General features: G+C 46.8%; 1 protein-coding gene across 4 annotated transcripts in view; it reads left to right on the top strand.

The window, feature by feature from the left end:
- Positions 1–24,424, top strand: part of SKOR2 (SKI family transcriptional corepressor 2) — a 105,897-nt gene that overhangs the window by 49,641 nt on the left and 31,832 nt on the right. For all 4 annotated transcript variants that reach the window (XM_069626940.1, XM_069626938.1, XM_069626939.1 and 1 more), the window contains exons 5-7: positions 18,809–18,874; positions 19,249–19,347; positions 22,620–22,687. In XM_069626940.1, the coding sequence (XP_069483041.1) occupies positions 18,809–18,874; positions 19,249–19,347; positions 22,620–22,687 (233 nt within the window). The remainder of the gene's footprint in view (positions 1–18,808; positions 18,875–19,248; positions 19,348–22,619; positions 22,688–24,424) is intronic.

The following is a 24,424-nucleotide window of genomic DNA, read 5'->3' as shown; positions in this document are numbered from 1 at the left end:
TGGGAAGCCCAGGTGATGTCATGTACTGAGCCCCACCCATTTCCTTAACCCGACACATATCGTTGTTCTTCATAATACCGGGTCTTCCAACAAGGCCATCCCTGCTCCTCACATAAGGCCCTTGACTCTTGCTCGCCAGAGACCCATCCCTCTCCCTCACCCAATAAATATCCCTGCGCCTCCCCGGAGGACAATCCCTATTCTTCCAGAAAGACCATCCCTGCTCCTTGTATGAGTCCCAACCCTGCTCCTCACCCGAGTCTCATCCCTGCTCCTCACATGAGTCTCATCCCTGCACCTCACATGAGTCCCATCCCTGCTCCTCACCTGAGTCCCATCCCTGCTCCTCACATAAGGCCCTTGACTCTTGCTCGCCAGAGACCCATCCCTCTCCCTCACCCAAAAAATATCCCTGCGCCTCCTCGGAGGACAATCCCTATTCTTCCAGAAAGACCATCCCTGTTCCTCGCATGAGTCTGATCCTGGCTCCTCCCATGAGTCTCGTCCCTTCTCCTCAGTCCCATCCCTGCTCCTCACATGAGTCCCATCCCTGCTCGTCACCCGAGTCTCATCGCAGCTCCTCACACAAGTCTCACACCTGTTCCTCACATGAGTCTCATCCCTGTTCCTCACATAAGTCCCATCCCTGCTCGTCACCCGAGTCTCATCCCTGCTCCTCACCGGAGTCTCATCCCTGCTCCTCACCGGAGTCTCAATGCTTCTCCTCACACGAGTCTCATCCATGCTCCTCACACAAGTCTCACACCTGTTCCTCACATGAGTCTCACACCTGTTCCTCACATGAGTCCCATCCCTGCACGTCACCCGAGTATCATCCCTGCTCCTCACATGAGTCCCATCCCTGCTCCTCACCTGAGTCCCATCCCTGCTCCTCACCTGAATCTCATCCCTGCTCCTCACCGGAGTCTCAATGCTTCTCCTCACACGAGTCTCATCCCAGCTCCTCACATGAGTCCCATCCCTGCTCCTCACCCGAGTCCCATCCCTGTTCCTCACCGGAGTCTCAACGCTTCTCCTCACAGGAGTCTCATCCCTGCTCCTCACCTGAGTCCCATCCCTGCTCCTCACCGGAGTCACATCCCTCTACTCCACCCAATGCCTATGCGTGTTCCTTCTCTGACACAAATCCTTGCTCCTTTCTCGATCCCACCACACGCTGCGCACCTGAAGCATGTTCCCGTCTTCTCCATCGGCGCCTGTCCCCTCGTGTCACTAGTGTCAGAACGAGGGCGCTATGGCAAATGCGGTTCATCTAAACGCTCCGATTGAAATCCATTCCACTACATGGCTTTAGGAGTTTTCTTTTTGTTAATAAGTGGAATAATTCCCTTCAAAATACATTGTGGGGATATGCAGTCATCTCTGAGTTCTCTTCCTGCCGGGATTCTTTGGTGATTATGATATCCTTACGATGTAGCATTGATGGTCCATCACCCTATAGCGCTGAGTATAGCTGCTAGAGCTGGCGTGAGTTTGTGTGCATGTCGCCCTTCTCGGCATTTCTAGGACCATTCTTCACGTGTTAAGCCTTCAGGGTTTGCCGCGCTTTTTGGTTGTCAGTAGTAGCTGATCTCCTCGTGAGATTCAGCGCAGAACCTTCAACCAACGCCCAATCTTCTTTCTTACTTTAGGGTGACAACATTTTGTTTTTTTAAACCGGGTCAGGCCATAGCCATCAAAGTAGGACTAAAGTAAACATAAAACGGTAGTCCTCCTTGTGTGGCTCTGGCCTGTTGCGGGGGTTGTGCTCACAGGCACGCTCATCTCATTGGAAAAGTGCGGCCGAGGAGGGGAAGGGGAAAGAAATGTGGGCGTGAAGAGCATTCACGCCCCCATTCACGCGCAGGAAGAGTCGCCAGGCCCGATTTCAGGATTTCTAAATCGCGTCCCGGCAAAAACCGGCACCATAACCACCAACCCTTCCAATCCCGGGACGGGGTTTATAAAATTAAAAAAACTCCCATGACGGAGGGCAATTTCCCAGAACTGTCCCGGGAAACCAGGACATCTGGTCACCCTATCTTACTTTAATATTATTATTAGTCTTCTGCCGGATTTCACTGAGACAATAAGCACCAGGTGGGCCGTCTGCACCATCTGGTAATGGACAACCAGCAGAAGCTTTCCAGGTGGCAACTACGGCTGGGAGGATAGCTCATGGGCAACAGGCTTGTCTTGAAAGCAAGAGACCGCAGATCAAGACAGGTTTGAGTCGCGGTCCCGTGCTTAGGGACTGGTTTCCAGTGTTAAGCGTGAAATACACAATGAATTAATTGCCTCCTGAAATGTATTGCAGTTGTCTCCAAGCCAAAAACATCTCAGGTACTGATGGCATGTTGTGCCTTCGTTCTTCACCCTCCAGGCACAAGGCGCTACCAATGCAAAAAGCTTACTCCGAAAGAAAAAAGAATGGCCACCAACCTAATGCGCAAAAAAGAAAGAGTCCCATTTTCTTGTTAGTGCAGAATCAGGTATTGCACCGTGGATTCAGGTTCACATGCAAAGGAGGGGACAGGAAAGTGATTGATGTATGCAAAGTGCAAAATCGAGGAGGGTGATAGCAAGAGGGCGTGGCCTAAGTACTGGACGTAGCCTAAATACGAATGGGTGTGCCCTAAACAGGACACAGCCTGGCCCATACAATACATCATGCGACCCTGAAAACATGTATTTTGGGCCGCTCAGGTTGATCTCAGGTGGTCTTGTTTGCATACAGTCAGTATACACCTCTCTCTGGCTGGGTTTGTAAATAAATTGGTGTCTGTAACAAATCACTCTCGGTATATAAACAATTTAATCATTGAGTAAATCACCCTCCTTTTCTGAATAATTCACCTTTGAGAAAGGAAAGTGGAACAAATAGCACCAATGTGATTCTTGGTTTCTTTTCATAAAGTCAAAGAGCATTTTGAGACTGATTTTAAATGTTATAAATATGTATGTGATAGTGATTCAAACACAAAGTTATCCTGTGCACATTCTGCATAATTGGCTTTTCACAAGCAACCCCAAAGGTTGATGGCTGGAAGGTTTCATTTTTCACGCTAAGAGTAAAACCTCTGCAGCGCACAAGCCATACATACTCAACTAGACTCACCTTATGGGTGTGAGGGTTGGGTCCCTCTACTTGAGTGGAGAATGACCTCACACTTCCTAAATACATTCCTTTCACAGCTTGTAAATCATAGCATGGGCCTGAAAATCTCTCTGAACCTGATTCTCTGAGTCAGATTATTAGTGGGTGCCAGAGGGATCCCCGGGCCAGCAGCAGGTTTGGGAGACTGGCCGGTCTCTGCTCCGGCCAGCCCCAGCCACTTAAAGGTCTGAGAAAGGAGTCAGAGATCATGGGAGGTGGGCTTCTACTAACAGACATAGCCTGTGTTTCAAGCAACCTGTTTGGCTGATGCAGGAGAGGCGGGTGTTAATGTTAGTGTATGCCTTGTCTCACGCTGGCATCACAGTGAAGGTTGACTTTACTGCAGTGCCAGCTCGGGCACTATTAATACTCCTGTGAAGGTATTTAGATGTGAACATCACCCGTGTACTCTGCCTCACAGCAGGGAATACGGGTTTCAGTAGGCAGGCTGCTATAGACGAGTTCTAATGCTATTTTTCCCTCCATTCAAAATGGTGTGTTTTGGGCCCAACATTCCCACCACCCCCCGCCTTAATTGCCATACCTGCTCATAGTGCAAAGGGTTTACATACAATATTAAGCGCTTGTAAATAATTGCCACTGCAGCTTCAACGTGCAATCAAACACAGTAAAAGACAGAGCAATGGCAATAAAAAACCATAGTATTAACACACTGCATTCGGCAGTCCATTCTCTCTATTGAATTTCCCTCAGTGCTGGAAGACCCCGTCCCCCCGACTCAACAGTTCAGGTATTTTTATCCCCCACTACCTCAAGGTGACTTGCACCTGCAAAGCACGTTCCCTTTTCACACTTAAGAAAAGTCCTAATGACCGGGCATTGTCTGATGGGTTCTTGGTGCAAATATTGTTGGTGCTGCGTGGATCTAATGCTTGATCTGTGTGGATTCAAGGCTTGATCTGTGTGGATTCAATGCTTGATCTGTGTGGATCTATGCTTGATCTGCGTGGATTGTGGATCTATGCTTGATCTGCGTGGATTCAATGCTTAATCTGTGTGGATTCGAGGCTTGATCTGTGTGGATTCGAGGCTTGATCTGTGTAGATTCAAGGCTTGATCTGTGTGGATTCAAGGCTTGATCTGTGTGGATTCAATGCTTGATCTAACGTCTGATGGGGTTCTCATGTGTTCCTGGAATAGTCGATTCTCCCCCCATACTATGCCCGGTGCCTTGGTGGCGTAAATTGTCAGTGCCTGGTTGAGTGTCACACTCCTGTTGAACAGTAGGGGGCACGATATCCTTTCAAACAGTCGGCGCCCGGCCCTTCCTTGTCCTACAGGATTTGTTGTGCATGTTTCGCACAATGGGATTTGACTTTAGGGTCTGTTTCACGGTGGCACAATTAATGTTTCTTGGTATTGTGTAAAGGGTGACAGATTTCCGGATACAAATGAATTCTACCAGACTGCGGTAAAGTAAAAAAATGCAAAACCCTCAAAATCACCCAGCAGTCTGGGAAAATACAAACAGAGTAAAAAAAAAGGAAAAAAAGGGCAACGGAGGCCTGGGAGAAATGACAGACCCCGCAAGGGTATCTTGCAAAAGGCCTCATCTCTCATGAGTTATAGCCCCGCATGTTCCCCGCCGAGCAGGAATATATAGCCCATCCCCAGCGCCCCATCTCGTGCAATCTACATACATATACATATGCTTCCTAGACGTCCTCTCCATTATATGCATATAAAGCGGGAGGTGAAAGGGCTCTTCATGAATTGTTAACAGGGAAATCTGTGCAAGTTCCCATGGGGTCACCGAACCATTCATGCATCGCGCCCCGAGGCGCCTCCTTTCACATTTTAAATCCAACAAAACTGGGGGAGAATTCAGCAGGGCTGTTGTTGTGGCTATCTATGTGACCAAAACAATACATTTTCCCGCCTCTGCAGATACAGTTGCATGATTTTCTTAGGAAAAATGGAGTGCGCCCCCGCGCAGCTTTGTTTCGCTGTGCGGCTGCGCGCTTCTGTTTCAAAGGCCTTTTCAGTGGCGTGACTCCACGCGTCCATTTTAATTTGAGAGCTAACCAACCTGCCATGGGTTTGTAGACAGAGGTTTGTGATGTAATATGCAATAATTGAGGGAGATTTGCCTCCAAACCCCCAAACCTTTGACATCCTGATACCCTCGTGTTATGCTCTACTCTTCAAATGTCCCTAAGTAGTCGGCACTTAGCCAGTCAGATATGATATGATAGTTTATTTATATAGCGCATATACACACTGTGTTTCAAAGCGCTTCAAGGCAAGGGAGGGAACAAGGGAAAATACAATGACATTCTTACAGGCCATGAACAGTAAGGATGTGAAATTAGCTTTCGTACTCGGCCTGACGACATTTCAGATCGTGCAAGAGCTAAGACATAGATAGGAAGAGAGGGGGAGAGTGGGAAGGAAATGGAAACAGATAGGCGACTACCGTACTAGGCCTGGCGACATTTCTGGCAGAGCCGGAAGAAAAACAAAAGGTGAGGGAGAGGGGTTCAGGAAGGGAGAGGAGGAACAAAACAAGCGACTATCGTACTAGGCCTGACAACGTTTCGGATAGTGCTGGAGGGTGGGCTGGAGGCAGCGCGCTTCTGACATTTGTGTGAAGTCTGCTGACGCAGGTTCGAATCCCGGCAGCGACAACTCAACCTTTCATCCTTCCAAGGTCGATAAATTGAGTACCACGCAATGGGTAATGATATCGATTGTTATTACAGCACTTTGATGCCCTCGGTTGAGCTAGCGCTATATAAACACTATTATTATTATCATTAAGGAGTCGTAAATATGCCTTGTGTTTTCTGACATGGTAGCATGGCTAGTAAATGTCTGTCTTGACTGGGCGAAATTAATTCTCTCAGTCTGACCGCAATATCTATTTAAATATATTTTTAAATACCGCAAAAAGTGCAAAGGTTAAGATGCACTTTGATGAGGGAAACCGTAATATGTAGGATGCTATTAAATAAACTATGCACCAGTGCAAGTGCAATTAGCAATCGAGTAAACATGGACTTATTGCAAAACACATTCTTTGAATGCGTGTTTGCACCTGGACAAACCTTTCTCACATTCAGGCTGCTTTTCTGTGGTGCAAAAATGCACAGCAAGGATCTGTTTTTTTTGCACTAGGGCAAGTTTCTGTAATGTGGGCCTGTCTCCTTTCTGTCAGTGCTATGAAGGTGCAATCATCCTAGTTTTTTTCCGACCCATTGTTCTCGAAGTGAGGTCAGTTTTCCCCTTCATAGGCAGTTCCTCCACATTCGCTTTGGGACCGACCCCCTACCCTCTTTTCCCCCATAGCACTGTATAGAGAGGGGTGGGAGTCGGTGTTCGGAAACCCTGTTCGAGATTTCCATGTGGTGTCTCCCTTTTTGGGAAACTAGTCAGGTTTTTTCGGGGCTCAAGCCTCTGTCATTCAAGGCACTTCCTTCTGAGCCCGGAAATGAAGGTCTGTCTTTATGGCTGGAAGTGAAAGTTACCGGATGACCCGTCGCCACAGTGCCGAGATTTGAGCCTGTGACTGCGGTCCACACACAGACCCCTGAAGCAAACGCTTAAATCACTGGGCTGTTGTATGGACTACTGATGAAATATCTCACTGACTATTCCCTACCTACTCCTCAACGAACATCCGGCCACTCAATGATTGGTCTGCTCCTAACTCTCCCTCTCTGGCTCTGTTCCCTACCCTACTCCCCCGATTCGTCCCAGATCTTCTGCTGACACTGCACCCCTCCTTGCAACCACCAATGTTCCACGCCCTCCTGCTACCAGCTAGGTTTGCACTTTGTAAATCCCATCCATGCATGGATAACATGCTATTGTGAGCTCTCATGGGCTCCAAGTGTTAAAATTGCGGCAAAAATTGCCGTTTACACAAAAAATCACGGCAAAAAGGCTGTGGTTTTGCTGCCGCAATCCATGTAAAGGATGCATGGGACGCCCCCGCAACCCCCAGACCTGTTATACCTTTTAAGGGGAGCTGGGGACATCCCCTCAAACCCTGCTCCCCTTAAATGGTCTAATGGCGTACACCTTTACCGGGCCAAACCATAGCATTTTTGCCGCCGCGATTGTATTACTGCATACCCTCTCATGGACGATCGAGTACTGATAATAGCGAGGGAGGATTCCAGCATGAAGATCTATATGAAAGCTTGTTGTTCTTGTAGTCATAGAAACTGCTTGGCAGCATGAGCGGCTTCAGATGAGGCCACAGTACACCACTGATTTTTGTAGGATGCGAGTGGGAAGCCTGGTTATTTATAGAGTGTGCTTTGGTATCCAGTTATTTTATCGCACACATTACAGAGTGGTACATAATAGGGACGACAATTACACTGAAAAGATTAAATAAATATATAAAAGGTAGTGGGGTAAGGGGTTAAAAAGGGTTGGGATGGGGTTGGTGTGGTATTATAAGGTTGGAAAATAGGGGTGGGGGTTGGAGGGAACCCCCAAATAAAAAAAATAAACCAGTTTTTTTTTGGTGTTTTGATCGCGATGAAATGTAACACACTGTAATTGTGGTCGGTAAAATCACATATATCCTTTGCTTCTTTACGTTCCTTGCCAGATACCTATTTTCTTTCCTCTTCTAAAATTTCACGTGGGCTGCACCTTATTTCACTCATGTATTTATTGCTCCCATTTTGGTAAATTATACAAGGTGCACAGGTGGACATGTGATTAAAAATGGGGCCAGATACGATGATATGACATGATAGGTTATTTATAAAGTTCTTAATACCGAGAGGTTTGTAAGCATGGACCCGGGGATCGAACCTGTAGTGCTTTGTGTCGTCTTGCTTCCAAGGCGAGCACGTTGCCCCTGAGCTATCCTGCCGATCATCAATCATAATGAAGCCATGGCATAATTTAATGAACAGATGCTTTTCTCTCAATAGCAGATATATTCCATGGTGTGTTTCCAAAAGGTGGATTAGTCGATTGCAAATCTATTTTGCATAAAACAATAAAGAATGAAGTGATCTGACCGTCCTGAGTAAGGGGAGTATTTCACACCTGATACTCTAAATATTTGTAAGTAAACAAATTATTGGCATTGGAGATGTTTCTCCTCACCTGAAAATTAATCTTCATCTCCTAAATCTCCCACGTGGCTTCGCCCTTCCAGTGCATGTGTCACATTGTACTAGCACAACCTTGAGGACCCGAGACTGGCTTTAAACCAGTGGTGTTCTGGCCTTTTAAGGGAAGTAGAGCTTGCCCATGGGGAACGCAGGCCTCTTTCAAAAGGGAGTATGGTGAGTGCTTTTAATAGAAAATATGAGCATTTCTGGTATTTTGGGGGTCACAACAATATTTGTACCAAGCAAAGATGCATTATAAAGCTCGCTGTCGAATGCCCGGACCCTGAGATGCCGCTCCAGTCTGTCGCAGTGGTAGCAATCAGTTAAACATCTCTCCTTATCCTTCGACAAAACACACTATGGTCTGGATTCAATGGGTGCATCCCATTGAAAAACGCTTTGTGGAACAGGCCCCATACCCTTGACCAACAAAAGAGCAACTCTTGGCATGAACATCCCTCAAAGTTTAAGGGGCAAACCTCAGCAACAGAGCCTCTCATTCCAGCTGAGCCTCGAAGATGAGTTATTCACAATGGCAAAAGGGCCTACCGTGGCCACTGTGATATCCCAACGCAGCCTATCCCACCTTTCCAAAGACTTTACTCTGCAGCACCGGCAAAGGAGGGTTTAACCTGGTCACCTTTTGTTTAAGGAAAACATTTTGAAAGCAGCTTTTAGGCAGAATGAGCCCTATACAAGAGCAGCACAAGTATCTTGAATTAAATTAAATCTAATAAGTTGTCAGGGAGAAAGGACGCTCCTCGTATGATGAAAACGTGTCCTTCAAGTCCTCTGGGTGGAGGGTGTTTGGAAAGGAATGGCCTCCCAGAACCCCCACTGTTTTATCTTGTGCACAGAGTCTCCATTCCCTGCCCCAGGCATCTTCTTTAAGTCCATTATCTGCTTGGTCTGATGTCCTTGGTGCCCCAAGCATGTGTCCTTCACACTGGAAGTTGCCCCAAAAGTTGGCATCTATTATGAGCACTGCGGATTCCATTGTATCTTACGTTTGCCTCGGGCACGGGCTGGGTATAAGACTGGTGTCACTCTGGATTCAGGAGACTATTAGCTAAGGGACTGCAATGAGGCCATCCAATGAAAGCGATGACAATCGAGTGATCTATCACCAAATCAATGCCACCACGAGGCCCGCTCTAGGTCTGAGCCCTTTCTCTCCTCAATATTCTATAGATTAAACCTTCAAGCTGTCCGAGTTTACTCTCCTGCACACTACACCAGGAATAGCATCCCTCTCTTTCTGATGCTAAGATATGAGTATATTCAACACAAATTCGCTTTTTCCAGCGTGCCATGAAGATGCCACCACTTGATGTTGCAGGAAGGGAGGTTTAGGGTGGAACTAGTGATGGTATCGGGTAATATCATCCCCACCAATGATATTGCCATATATATGGTCGTCAAGAGCGGCCATAGGCGATATTATTAGTGAGGTTCTTTTTTGTATGACGATATGTTTGGGGGGATATTAACACATGGAACCCTAGTAATCAACAAGCAATGTCTTGAGAGAATCTGGCAGGATAGCTCATGAGTAAAGCACTCATTGTAGTGCTTAGAAGCTGGAGGAACCCAGCATGAGGTGCTACATTAGAACACACATTCATTTATTATAAGGAGTATTGACTTCTTTTGGATGGTACATGTTGCAAATAAATGAGAAATGGGGATGGACACCCCCCGGCCCCAAAGCTCTGCGCATCACAAAACCCATCACTGTTTCCCCAAGGTTTTCTAGCATTTCCCTGCCTGTTCAATTCTCAGCTGCGGCTGTCTCACTCTATCCAAGGAGTCCTCGTTCGGGCATCTTGGTTCGGAGTGTGTATAATGTATAAGGCCCGGAACACAACTCAAATCTAGTTTATGCGCACGTATTCTCCCACCCAGGAGTGGACTGGGAACCGAAAGGGGCCCTGAAAATTACTTTTCAAAGTGGCCTCATATTACACATGTCCAGCAAGCCCCACCCTTTCCCTATGAGAACATTTGGAGATAAAATAGATTACCACACAAAGGAGGCCCAGGATGCAGAGGACCACTGGGAAATCTCCAGAGCTCCCTTTGGGCCAGTCCACCCCTGCTCCCCCCTCTGACTTTAACACATTTTTCAGCAAAAACAGGCAAATCTCCTGGTTCTGAACTGATGGCCTAGATTGGGGAAAACGGCAGACACTGCGAAAGGATGGCTGCAGGGAGACAACCGCAGACCTGGACACGAAACTGAATGATTAACGCGGAAATAGAACTTTGTGAAATGGCTAGTTTGTATTTAGCCCTCAGTGCTGCGGCAAGCCTATATCCAAGTGATGCAGCAGATAAGGGAACTGGGGCAGTAAACTATACATACGAATTGACGTAAAATGACAGAATGGGCAATGAACCAGGATAGTATTTCACAATACAAACTATACCGCAATGTGGGCAGATTGCATAGGCGGCCGTCCAGCTTGCCGCCATATTTAGGCAGGCTCCTGAATTTTGCTTTTCCCAATATTATTTTGCCTCTTTGGTTGAACTTCCTGGGGGCACCGGAGCGGTGGAGAGAGGATGTAGATAGACCGTGCAATGTTACTTCCTGCAGGGGATCCCTCCACCATTGCTTCACCATCTGTGGGGGTACTCTGACTTGGAGACAGTACTCAAAAGTTACTCAGAGGATCCCAGTATAATCACAAGCGAGAGGTTTGGGGGAATCCGCTTCAGTCACGATAGCACCGGTTAGGATTTGGATATCAATTCATCAGGTATTAGGGGAAAGGGTTTATAATTCATCGTGTATGTATCACCAGAAAAGGGGCCCGGTGGGTAGTTCAATGAACTAAAGGGCTCAAAAATGGATGTGTCCAAGATCGCACAGTTTGGCTACATGATCACTCACAATAACTTGCAGCAGGCAACTTAAACAGTAGATTCTCCTTGAAAACGTTTATTTGTATTTTTATTTTTATTTTAATTTTTATGCATATTGCGCTATATGATAAAATGCTTTACAGGAATAAAATAAACGGTACAATTCATGAGAAACAATCTGAGAAACACAAATAAACAGGCAAGCAAGTGAGTTTTAAGGCATGAGCGGAACGCGGGTGAAGAAGAGAGAGACCGAAGAGGAAGAGGGAGAGGAAGTGCATTCCAGTATTTGGGGGCCAAGAGAGAGAAAGAATGAAAACGGAGTTAGTGCAAGGGAGACAAAGAACCGTCAGAAGAAAGGGAGATTCAGAACTGAGAGAGCGCGATGCGGCATAGAAACAAACAAGAGAATAAAGAGAGCAATGGGCAAGATTATGGAGACATTTAAAGACCGGGGAAAGGAAGTTAAGGAGAAAACGTTATTCAAAAGGGGGACAGCGGAGCGAGGCAAGAGCAGGGTCAGCGGAGTGAGGCAAGAGCAGGGGCAACAGCCTTGCGAGAGAATAGAGAAAAAAGGGGGTGAATAGCAGAGTTGTAGATAGATTGGACAAGAGAGATGAGTAGCAAGGAGGCCAAGGAGAAGAGAGAAGCAGTAGAAGAGACAGGAAACAATAAGAGATGAGACAAGAATTTTGGTAGCAGGTAAAGAGAGAAACGGTCTAGCCTTTTGGATATTAAAAAGGTTAAACCGACAGGAGCGGGAAAGAGTCCAAATATGACGGGAGAAAGAAAGGGAAGAGTCAAGAACAAGCACTATGAAGCTAAGAGAGTTCCCAACAATGAGAAGGGTGAGGGCGCAGGAGAGGGCGGAAGCTGAGCCAGGGATGCAGCACAAGGGCCAGGGTGGTAGGATGGTGATGGAGGCAAGGCAACACAGCAGAAAACAAAGAACAACAAACATCGTGGATAGCAAAGAAAATAGTAAAGAGCAAAGAGTAAGGAGTTTCTATCAACCGCTCACAACTGCGGACAACAGTGACATGTCTGTGACTTTGCCGGGGCTTCACCCTGGAAGCAGTTTAAATGACCTCCAGGTCACTGCAAGCAAGGGGCGGGGCTGCAGGTGGAAAAAGTGGGTAGAGCCAAGCACTCCGAGCCGAACAGCAGGGGAGGTGGCACTCCCTCCAGGTGGAACACAGTCTGGTTCAGTCGCAGGCAGGGCAACAGGCGCCACAAGACAGGAGACCTCCCAGGATGACACAGTCTGCAGGACACAGCAAAGCAGGGCGGGGGGGGGGGGGCTTTCCTCTTCACAGTGCAGAGAGCAGGGACTTGTGAGTGACTTCACAATGAAAGCAGTTTAAATGACCTCCAGTTCACTGCAGGTAAGGGAGGGAGGGACTCCAGGTGGAAAAAGTGGGCAGACCCAAGCACCCCGAGCCAGACAGCAGGGGAGGAGGCACTCCCTCCAGGTGGAACAGCCTGCTCCGGTCACAGGCAGGGCAACAGACACCATGAGACAGGAGACCTCGCAGGACGACACAGGCTGCAAGATGTAGCAAAGCAGCTCATATGCTGTGTCCTTTACCTGAAAATGGATAAGCATAATTCCAATGTATGTGATAATTGCCTCATGGATTCACATGGAGACATCCTTTGGCAAAGATACTTGCACTAGAAAAAACATATAATTTCATATCAAAATACAAAATATTCACAATAAGCACCCTGGCGATGGGACAGGGGGCCTCCCAGCCAATCAGGATGCTCAGAACAGGGGCTTTACCTCATGGTAAAACTAGTGTTCCCAGCCTCCTCAAAAGCGGGGAGCCACCACCTTCCCTGGAAGGCTGTAGATAAGTGCTCCCCATGGCCCCACCCCTCCACCCTCAATTTCCACCACCCTTAATTTCCACCACCCTCATCATCCCTCCTACTTACTAGCAGCTTCCTCGGGCATCGCCAGAGCACATAGGGCCCGATTCATGGAATATTTTCCCGGTTCAAAGTGAATTTGCTTTGCTGAAAAGTGACTTTGCACTGCCGACACAAACCCTGATTCATGGAACCGTGCAAAGTGTATTTGCAGGGCAAAGTCAGCGCATAGTCATTTTTGCAGTACAAAATGACTGTGCACGGCAAAAATACACTTTGCACGGTTCCATGAATCAGGGTTGGTGTTGGCAGTGCCAAGTCACTTTTCAGCAAAGCAAATTCACTTTGAACCGGGCAAATATTCCATGAATCAGGCTCATAGTATTTTATTGTGGAGTAACTATAACAAAACCTTAATGAAAAATAGCAAAATTGCCCTGATTCTGAAAGTGAATTTCTCTATCAATTTTTTGAAATTGACACAGAAAATAGAAAGGGTGTTTCACTGAGCAGTCAGGAAGTGGCAATCAGTGGAGGTCATGGGGATCCCCTAACCCTTGGAAGCAAGGGCGGTCAGCTTGTAAAAATGCAATTTCTGAAATAAATTCTGACTGCCAAATTCCTAGGAATGACATACCTTTCTGTTATTGCAGCCCCCTCCCCTCCACCCGCACACACACAACCTCTGATGTACAGCATGGTTTGGCAAAACAGCCCCAACCTCCTAGGGACTGATAGATTGGCAATTCCTTCATTATAACAACCTCTATTACAGTGCATAGAAGCGGGAGGAATCCGGCATGAAGCGCTAAATACACCCTTGATCTTATTATACCTTATTTCACAGCAGTGCTCAAATGCTGCGATAAAGGTGCATTTCATGGAATATCTTAAGATTTTGTAAAGTTGTCACAGGGCATTAACCTTGGAAATCACAGACAATCCGTTGATGGATGCTATGCTTAATAACAATAATAATAATAATAATAATAATATGTCGTAAAACCCGATGAGAGCATTGAGGCAATGCTGGATGAGGCCCCGGCTTGCATAAACCTGCACAGAGAACCTCGGGTTGCTCAAACCTGTGTGATTTCCAGAGGTAATGCACTGTGACATCTTCTTCTAATATCTACATTGATCCAGAAAAGAGCGCTCATTCTCCACTGCATCTTGCTGTTTTGTACTGGAAGAACGAGGCAGGAGAACGCTGCCATGCACAGCAAGCATACAAAGGACAGCGCGCGCGTCAGTGCGCGCGCGCGCACAGAAACACACACACACACAAACACCTGCTAATCCCATTGCTAGTGTCTGAAAGAAAAAGAAAATAGGGGAATATTGGTGTTTCATGGGTTCGCGATCACATCTTTTTAAAGTTTTTTATTGTCCAATGTTTTATATACACAGTAAAACCTTTCACAAAATAAACCAAATAAATGAATACATCTCTTTAAACACTCAGTGCCTGGTTCACAGAACGTTTTCCTATGGGATTGCGCCATTTTAAAAGGCTTTTGTGAATCAGGCCCTCCGAGTCGTAGAGGTTGTGAAATATTGCCAGGATCGGACAAGGTTTATTGTTAGATGGTGGAGAAGAAGCAAAGTTTTAGGAGGCTTTAAATATATGGGTAGGAGGCAGAGGCGTAGATAGCGTAGGGCCTGAGCGGGCAAGGCCCATCCAAAATCTGCAAATGCCCACTCAGCAGCTCCGTGTCACTGCGGGGGGCCCGACGACACTATCTCCAGACCCCACCTGTGTACAGGCGCGTTATAAATGCCATATCATATCACTTGTTGGCAATCCTGGCTACGCCTCTGGCAGGGGGGAGTAAAGTCAATCAATTCAGCACAAAGTGCTATTAAAAAGAACAAATAAAACCAAACAACCCATGGTTTTGCTGAAACAGAAAGCTAAAATAGCAAAAGCAGAACTTGTTCCTAATACCTAGGTAATGCAGAGAGAAAGCAGATCCCCGCAGGGGGTATAAACCAGGCACAGGCCACTAGAACCCATTGTTGGGTTGCACCAGTGATGGGTGACTTTAAGTAAGAAGGCCAGCTGTATGTGCGAGGGGCAATGCATGAGAACAGCAGATGCCATCGGAACGAGTATGCCGAAGGTATCCGAGGCGCGAGCCAGGAGTGCCATCTACCAATAGGGGAAGACATATTTCTACTCTATAGCTGTGCTTTTGTTCACAGGGGGCAGCCCCCAAACTGCTCCAAAAGAGGTTGACCAGGGTGAGGGCCTGAATGCACTGAGGCCACACGCCCCTGTTGGCAGGGAGGGCGCTGGTTGCTCCCCGAGCCAACCTAAAGCACCAGTAATGCAACGCCTCCATCAGGGCACGTGAGCCTCTGCCCAAACCCTCTTCCTCAAGGGCCACCCAAGGGCGTTTTCTTTCGGTATCCAGTGATTTCAGCGGGAAAAGAAACAGAGATGTATTTTTCAGAAAAACAATGACAGCAAAAAAAAAACATTTAAACATTTTTTATGGGCTGGGTAAGGGGATAAAATGGGTGGGAGGGGGTTGTGGTGGGGTTATATGCATAGGGAACCGGGGGTTTGGAGGGAAACCCCCATAATAAAAAAAACAAAATCGGTATTTTTTCGATGGAAATGTGTCTCTGAAAAATACCTAAAATATATAATCACATGGAACCGTTCTTTCATGCTGAATAAAGCATAAAATAGATCCCCCCCCTGTGGGAATTCATGTCGTTAATTGAAATCCAGGCGAGCCCTGGATGCTTGTCAATGGACCATAGAACTTCTTGGAAACCCCCTGAGAATCTTCCTGCTGTCCAGTCAGTCCTGGAGGGGATGGGGTGATGGAATGTGGTCTTGCTAAAGATTTGACAGAAGACACTTGCAAATCGGCCAGTAGATGTTCAGGCCGTTCCCACAACCTTTCTTATAGAGGGGTACGATCCCTCCAACATTCCAGGCATCTTGGATTGTACCCCCAACTCAGCAGGCATTTAAGCGAGTCCAGACCGCTGGGTTGTGAAGCACTAGATCAGCTGGAATTGTGTCATTTTCTGGCATCCTGTCACCTTTCTGGGAAGCTCTCGCTAGCTTCACCTGCTGGAGTGAAAATGGAGCGAAGTTAATGGGCTGTCATTTCCCTTGGGAACCCTACCATCACCACCCCCAAGATGGGTCTGACAGCGATTTTCAGGTAGACTCATTCGTTACCACTGAGATCCCTGGTCTGTGATTGGCTATTCTTCCGAATGACTAGATCCCAAAATCCCTGGAAATTATTTTGCTGAATTGGCTGGTGCGGGTCCTCACAAACGCCATTGTTAGCTCCTTTCTCTTTACTGGTGATGAAGGGTTTGCCCGTCCCTCCAAATGTTCTCAATCCTGCACGAAAATACCGCTGACTGCGCCGGAGCATCCTTAAGGATTTGCGATCTACCATTGCATTATAGAGCGCTAGCGGTCAAACCACTTGTATATTGAGTGCGCCCTTGCCCAGATCATGTGTTGCTTTCTGCTCCCCTGCACTTCTTTCGGTGGGACCCTCACAGCAGACCTAATTATTTCAAAGTCCTCACTACCGGCCCTTTTATTGCAGACCATTGTCGCCTTGGCCATAAGGATGGTTGCCAGCTGCCTGTACAATGCTTCCAAAATACCTGTGATAAGTTTGCCTTCTTATAGGAAGGGCCAGTACTCATTGAAGGCATTAGCCGAGAACCATGTGTCTCTTACTGTCATGGTGGGCTTTCTCAACTCAAAAGGAAAGCATTACAGTCACCGCAAGAGGGACATGGTCACTTTCTAACCGCTCCCCTATAGCCATACCTGCTATCAGCTCTCAGTCATCTGCATTAATTGTACCGCAGCCCCAATGCGCTCTAGGGGGTGATCGAGGTGGGGTTCCACATGTATCGTATTCGGGGGCAGTGTTGGTGATAAGCCCTCTCATGTTTTGGCTGGATTTACTTATATGGGTCACTGAGGGGATCCAAAGAGCGTATGGATCTGTTCCCTCGCGGGTCATTCACCCATTCAGATCGCTGATCAGGGGCATTGATCACCTGACATCTTTGTCCACCTTTGGCACAAGCGACCATGTCTGCTGGGCAGACTTCGGTACTTGGCTCTACCAATGTTCGTCCAAGGGTGTGTTGGCGGGGATTCATCTTTTGGAAGGCAGGACATATCCCCAAATCCTGCACCCCTCTCCCCCACTTTGTATTGGTCTGGGTGGAAAGAAGAAGGTTTTGCTCGCCAACCTGGCTCCCCGCCTGCAGGTGGGCCTCTTGGCTAGCCCATAGAGTTTAATATAAGAGGGGATGGTTTGGAAGGTATACAGAGTGGAATGGGTTGTCGGACAGCTGTAAAAGTTGGGCACGTTCAAGCAGTTTGTGGGAGGGGTGTGAAGAGTTAAGATGTTGGCGGTATGAGGAGTTTTCAAGTTTTAAGAAGGTTGTGAAAGGAATTGGCAAAAGTTGACAAAGAGGAAGCGTTATGAAATGTGCTTTGGGAATTGAGAAGGGGTGGGTTGTCAAAGTGGTTTTGAAGAGTTGAAAAGGGGGCGATTGTGTTTGTGAAGAGTTGGGTAGGTGTGGATGCTGGACAGAGGTTTGCAGGAGTGTGAAGGGAGAGAGAAGCGTTGAGGTATTCGAGTGATCGATCCCACCATGCTGAGTCACTTTGACAAAAATAATTGACAAATCCCTTTTTAATAAGATGTATTTGGAATGGCAACCATTGACAAATAGTGCATGAGGGAAAGTAAGAAATAGGATTGAAAAGAGAAGAAAAGGGAGAGGGGTTAAGTGGGATATGCTAAAGAGAAAGGATAGAGAAGGGATAGTGGAAGATTAATATTGGGTTTGGGTCCCTCCCATTTGTAAAAAAAATGATTACAATCCAAGTTATCAAACATTCGGGTTGCCAAAAAGGGTAATTTTCAGGAAGTTAGTGTAACATCACCATTGTGTCATACAACTCAGTCCCACGTTATCCTACGCCACAAACTGAACTACTTAAGATCTTGGAATCTTCTGCATTTTAGATCCAGACACAGAAATGGAGCCATTTCAGTATTGCAAGTATTCAGCAGATGAATTGTATAACATATTTTAAGTTGCCACCGAGGCGACTCTTCAGAAAAAAAAGATAGCACCTTCTACAAAACTACTAGGGTTGCAAAGTCCTCACATAAATTCTGGGTATAAAGGTCCCCCTGCAAAAACCTAAATAAATAAATTAGGGCCAGGTCCATGAGTTCTCTTGTGAGAAGTGTCAATTCCCCTGCAGCAACAAGCAAACCCCATGCAAACCAAAATGTAGGTTCATCCCCCCCACACCCACAAAAGAGGGCAAGGCAGATCCATCCGGGTTGACTAGGAGAATGATCGCGTGGTCTCCAAAAAAGGACCATTGATATTAGAAATGATGCCGGCGAAAGGAAACACGGCGCGGCACAAGAAGCTAAAGAAACAATGTCGCCGTACCAGCTAAACCAATTCTAAAAGTCCATATTGCCTCAGAAGCAGCGAACAAAAGCTAACTGGAAATTCCGGCGGCTTCCATTATCCGCGAGTTGCTTCCTGGTTCTTGCCCGTGGCAAGAAGCCGTAGTGAGCAATGGGATCCAAGCCACAATTTGCATAGTAATTTTACTATCCTGGGGAGATTTGTAATCTTGGAAGTCAATTACATTAAGCGGTCATAAAATACGGTTTGAAGAGATGAACTCTAAAAAAAAACAGAAGCCGACAAATGAAATCCAGTTCCGGTGAAGCGACACATAAGGGACAACGTTCTCCTTTTTGTTTTTTAGGTGAACCGACGCAAGACACCACGTCGCCACATTCGTTGAAAAAGGACGTGGAGAACATGGGGAAAGGTAAAGAGAGCGGCATTTGGGAGACTCTGCTAAGTGCCCTAATGTTTTAATTGAAAAACTGCAACCCAGCAGGAACCTGAAGCAGGTTTTAGAGCCTGACACGGGGCATATGAATAATATATAGGCCACGGCTTGTAAAATAATTGAGATTAATGCATACATATCAATCAATACATGACACTGGAAATTTAATACTTTAAAATAATATATTACATCGATTTATATTCATGGATTTCTGCGCATTGTAGGAAACACTTTTTTAAGCTGGTAAAATATTTTGCCCGGCCCTAGTAAATTGGCAAGTGCAAGGGTCCCCTGGAGAGGTATTTGTATAAATTAGCGGAATGAACGTCTTCCTTCTTTTTTTCTTCCAGAGGAGCTCCAAAAGGTCTTGTTTGAGCAGATAGATTTGCGGAGGAGGTTGGAGCAGGAGTTCCAGGTGCTGAAAGGCAACGCGTCGTTCCCCGTTTTCAGTAAGGCTTCATATCTTCTATCGCTGCGCGCTCCGCGGTCCTGCCATCTTGTGTTCAGGCCAAGTCAGGGAATATTAGAATGCAAATCAAATAATATAATCCAGTTTTTACATACCACTTCATGCCAGATTCCTCGTGCTTCTAAGCGCCATGGTATTAGATTTCACTATTTCCCAAATTAATAATACTCAGTGCACAGGCCACATAGTTGCCACCATGACCCATACCAATATGTAGGGGTTTATCCATTCCTGGGTTTTTCTTTGCATTCTGGGACTTGTAGTCCGAGTTATATAATGGGAAAATTGGAACTACAAGTCCCAGAATGCAAGGAAAAAAACAGGACTGGATAAGCACCTACAGATTGTAATGGGTCATGTTGGCAAGTATGCAGCCTCTGCAGGATGAAGGGATTAGTAGGCACTACTGGGATTCAGACCGGTGCCTTGCGGGCTTGACAGGTTTCATCCCAATGAATTAGAAAGTGGTAAGTTATTTCGTGGCAGAATTCATCAAGATGTTCGTGTTTTTTATGGGGTGTTCACCCCATGCCCTCTTCCCACCTGCCTACCCACCATATTCCCAACCTTTTCCAACCTCTCCACATCCCCTACCTCTCTACATAGATCTGTCTATTCCCCCCCACTATGAAACCTACCACAAAGTAACGTATCACTTTGTGATTGATGGTAATAAATGAAATCACAGCAGATGGGCTGGATTAAATAAAGACTAGGTGGTCGCATATTGGCTGCCAGGCTGGAGGAGTCTGAGCTGGTCACCTGACTAGGGACACTACTCTCAGTCTATTGGAAAAACACTGCAAGGGAGGGGGAAAACAAGCACTAAATGAGTCACCGCTGGAGGGGGTGGAGCTGGTCATGTGACCAGGGACACACCAATCCCTGCAAGGAAGGGAAACATCCTTAAAAGGACAGCGTTTGGAAGGAGAAGCTGGAGGTGGAGCTGGTCACATGACCAGGGACGCTGCTCTGAGTCCGCTGGGAGAACACTGCAAGGGAGGGAAAGAACCAAGCCCTTAAGTGCTCCCCTTTTGGCGGGAATAGTCGCAGGAGGTGGAGCTGTTCACAGTACGGGGTAAACGCATCTGCACTTGGGGCAAGAGCACTGCAAAGGAGGGGAGACACGACCTTAGGTCACGGGGTGGTGGGAAACAGTTGGAGGCTGTTTGGAGGTGGAAAGTTGGAGGAGTTACTCCTCTGAGCCTAGCGGAAGAGCACTAGGGCACTGGGCCACTGGGCAGAAGATGGCATGAACGTGGGGGGAGGGAAGAGGAAGATCATTATTCACAGCCAGACAGGTCGCTTTGCAGGCGCCTGATTACATGTCACTAGCCTGTGCGCTTCTTACGTCCAGATCCACTGGCATGTCACCATCCACACATGCAGTGTTAGGTGCAGGTCAGGCCCACTAGAGGGCGTCAGTGAATGCCAACATGTTTAGGGCCTTCCAGATTTGCACAGGAAGGGGGGAGTATGTGTGTGTGTGTGTATGTGGGGGATGTGTGTGTGCATGCATAAGGTAGGCAAACACTGTGTTGCCAACTATAATGACGACTCATCCAGAGCAAACCAGAGTGCATGGTCCTCCCAGCCCTTGTTCCGCTAAAGGCCCAGTGCTGCGGGCAGGCGGTCGCTCTTGGTCCTGTGCACCTATTTAGAGGAAATCACGTGAGATGATAATAATAATAATAATAATTTGGCATTTATATAGCGCTACGAACCCTCAGGTATCTGAGCGCTGCTTATTATTACCCACGGTGTGTGGTGCTCATTTATCGACCTCGGAAGGATGAAACGCTGAGTTTGGCGCTGCCGGGATTCGAACCTGCGTTCGCAGGCTCTGCACTGATGTCAAAGCGAGCGCTCTACTCGCTGTGCCACTTGACCAGCACTGGATGATGCACTGGGGTACAGATTCTCCTTGGACCACATGCCATGAGCGTTTTCGCCATGGAAATAAAAGAATCACTGATTTGTCCTGTTTTGCTATGTTCGCTCAGGAAGAGAGTAAATACAATGTTCTTTGCTGTTTAAATGTGGAACGTCTGGCTATATTTAAGGCTAAATCCGTGGGTGGCATTCATTAATTCAGCACAAAAAACAAGACAGACAATTACACCATTCATGGATTAGGTGCAATGATGTGTAAGCAATACATGCTTTGAATGTGTTTGCAGGAGGTTGACAAACCCTTTGCTGCATTTTCCGGACTGAAGTCAAATCTAGCTGTCCTTTTTCGTATTGCAGTAGCAGTAGAAATGGGGCAGCCCCGTTTAGCGCTTTCTTTTACCCAGCCCTGTGAAAACCTGATGCAGCCAGGTGACACTGCACTGCTCACCTGGCTACCCTCTGGGCTTTGGGTCCAGGTCCCTACCCGCCCAGTTGTACACCTGCACTGCCTCCTGGCAAACCTTGCACTTGGGTCTGTGTCTGCAACCCTACTGTCCCTTACCTGCACTTCTCAGACACTTGTTGCCTGCACTTAACCCGTGCACTGCCACCTGCTGGCCGCACTACTTGTTTTGATCCTGTGTCCGGCACTTGCCCTTCCTACCTTCCCCTGGCACTTTCCCCTGCCGTCTCCCTTGCACTTTCGCAATCTCAATGTCACTTTGCCTTGTAAGATCGTTGTCTTTGCCCTCTCTCTGTTCCCCCCCTTGCCTCGTCGCGCCTTGAAACACTTGTGTATAGGCGCATTATAAATGTCATATCATATCATATAAAAATATGGCTGAAAGGTTTTATTAGCTAGGTTTTCCATATTCATGGAACTGACAGTACTGGGTCACATTATGCCATTATATGACACATCTATGGCACCTGCACACTGAGGGGGGGCCCCACGCCCAGGCGGGAAGTTTACTGTAAAGATTTGGCAAGCTTATAATGCTGCGGAGTTGCCCGGTTATTGGAGTGTGCTTGATGTCAGTGGTCTCGGTGCAATGCAGTGTGATGCCATAAACGCTGTGAAAGTTTCCTATATTTGGGCGTGAAGCGGTGCTGAACACAGCCTGCTCTGTTAGTGACATCTAGTGGCTAGAATCGGGAATAGCAGTGCCACTTCAACAATATTGGGATCTAGTTTTTAAAAGATGCCTTTTATGTTGGGCCCCTTCAATAATTGGAAAGATACGATGACAAATGTAAATTGTTCTCCATTACACTATGCATTGGCTTTCTCAGCCAAAGGGATATTATTAATGGCCGCCTCTTGAGTTAATATTTCTCTGCTTTTGTCCTATTTTTCAGATAATTTTCAAGATCAAATGAAACGAGAATTGGCATACCGAGAAGAAATGGTACAGCAGCTACAGATTGTAAGACATTCTTCAGTACACTTTTCAATGAATGTGTTTCTTTAAATCTCCGGAGCTCGTGGTCGCTGTGCTCTTTATATTATGTTATTATGATGTATACTGTGCACCGCTGCCTTTTTCATGGTCTCCAGGTGCTCTGGCGTACCTGTAAAGGGAGGAGGGCTGGGAGGGCTTAGTTAGTGGGATTGAGAGGGGAAAAGCGCAAGAGAGCTTTGATTCGCTGTTGGTAGCTTCAGTTCGGAAAAACCGGTCACTGTTTGTTTTTAGTTGGTAGACATTATATGGTTCTTGGTGTATGAGTGTGTAGGGGTGGTTTGTGTATAATTGGTTAGTTGCTTGTTGGGCGATGTGTAGTGTGTGCCGTTGGTGGTGGTTTTAAGTTTTTGCTGCGGTAGAGGTATGCATGTGTTGGGCTCTGTTTTTGAGGGTGAGTATGCAGAACTTTTGAGAGTTTTTAGTAGGGTTAGTGGGCAGTTGCCTCAAAAGTTCAGTAACTTCGATACAATGCATGGCTTAAGATGTGCTCAGATGGCCTGAGACGTGTTCAGAGCAAAGCGTGCGTGCCCGCCCATTCCCTCCAAAAGGAACCTTGCTCAAAAGATGCATGCACAATAGCACACAAATAGCCCTGCACTTCCAAAAAGCACCAGGCACGTACCCCCTATGACACGTTCACTAAGCATTCATGCATCGGTAAAAACAGAGAGTTAAAAGAGAGACCTGACCGCGTTTGGCTGATTCACAACCAAATACTTTTGCAATCACAAAGTATATTAGCTGCCCTTTGCACTTGCACCGCACGTAAATTGCACGCACATGGTGATGCTCAAAGAACCCCTGTGCCCATTGTGCAGTCTTTTAAGTACACCCCTAATTTTGGTTTCAGGACTGGCTCCCCCTCACCCTATAACCATAGTCGGCTCAAGGTGCGCTAAGAGGGTTCAGCAGCACAAGGGTACACTCACAATAAAGGGCACATTGCCTCCAGCTTAGTGCCATGTAAACAGCAGCTATTTTTTTTATCACATTGTGATTTTTTAATGGTCGCTATTTACATGACACCGAGCTGGCGACACGGCACTCTTTCTAAGAACAGCAGTGGGCTCATTTCTGTTGTTTGGCTGATACTAGAGCAAGTATCAGCCGAATAACAGAAGTGAGCCCCCTGCTGTTCTGAATTTGTGGTGGGCGGGGAGGGGGGAGCACACATCTTGCACACGGCACTGGCAGACCTGGGGCCGGCACTGCCTACAACCACGAAAGTGGACCTGGTGAATCAGTGTCAGATGAAAGCAGGCATTTACGATATTTCGACGTTGGCGACCATCAAGGCACATCCGAGAAAAACATCAGGTGTTACTTTCAGTTTTACAAGTGAAGTAATTGAGGGTAAAACGATAATTTAGGATACATTTCGTATACAAAAATTATGGAATGCGTATATTGAGCAAAACGTAAAGCCAAGAATGGGTACAATTAGCAGAGATGATGAAGTAGCTTGTCAGCAGCAGTGTCATGGCATCGCAACATGGCTACAAGCGAACGGTTAGAACGGTGCAAAATAACTTTGCACTGAAAAAATACACTTTGCACCGGGTCCAATTCACAGAGCAAAGCAAAGTGACTTTGCACTGCAAAAGTCCTCTTTGCACCATGCTAAATGGGCATAATTACCAAAATAAAACACTAGTTGCGCAGACGTAGTGCTTTTTTCTGAATTAGGTCCATTTAGAGCAG

The sequence above is a fragment of the Ambystoma mexicanum genome, chromosome 6p (genome assembly GCF_040938575.1).
Source record: "Ambystoma mexicanum isolate Mex_15411 chromosome 6p, UKY_AmexF1_1, whole genome shotgun sequence".
Lineage (NCBI taxonomy): Eukaryota > Metazoa > Chordata > Amphibia > Caudata > Ambystomatidae > Ambystoma > Ambystoma mexicanum.
Note: the sequence above shows the minus strand (reverse complement) of the source record. Positions and strands in the feature narration are given on the sequence as shown.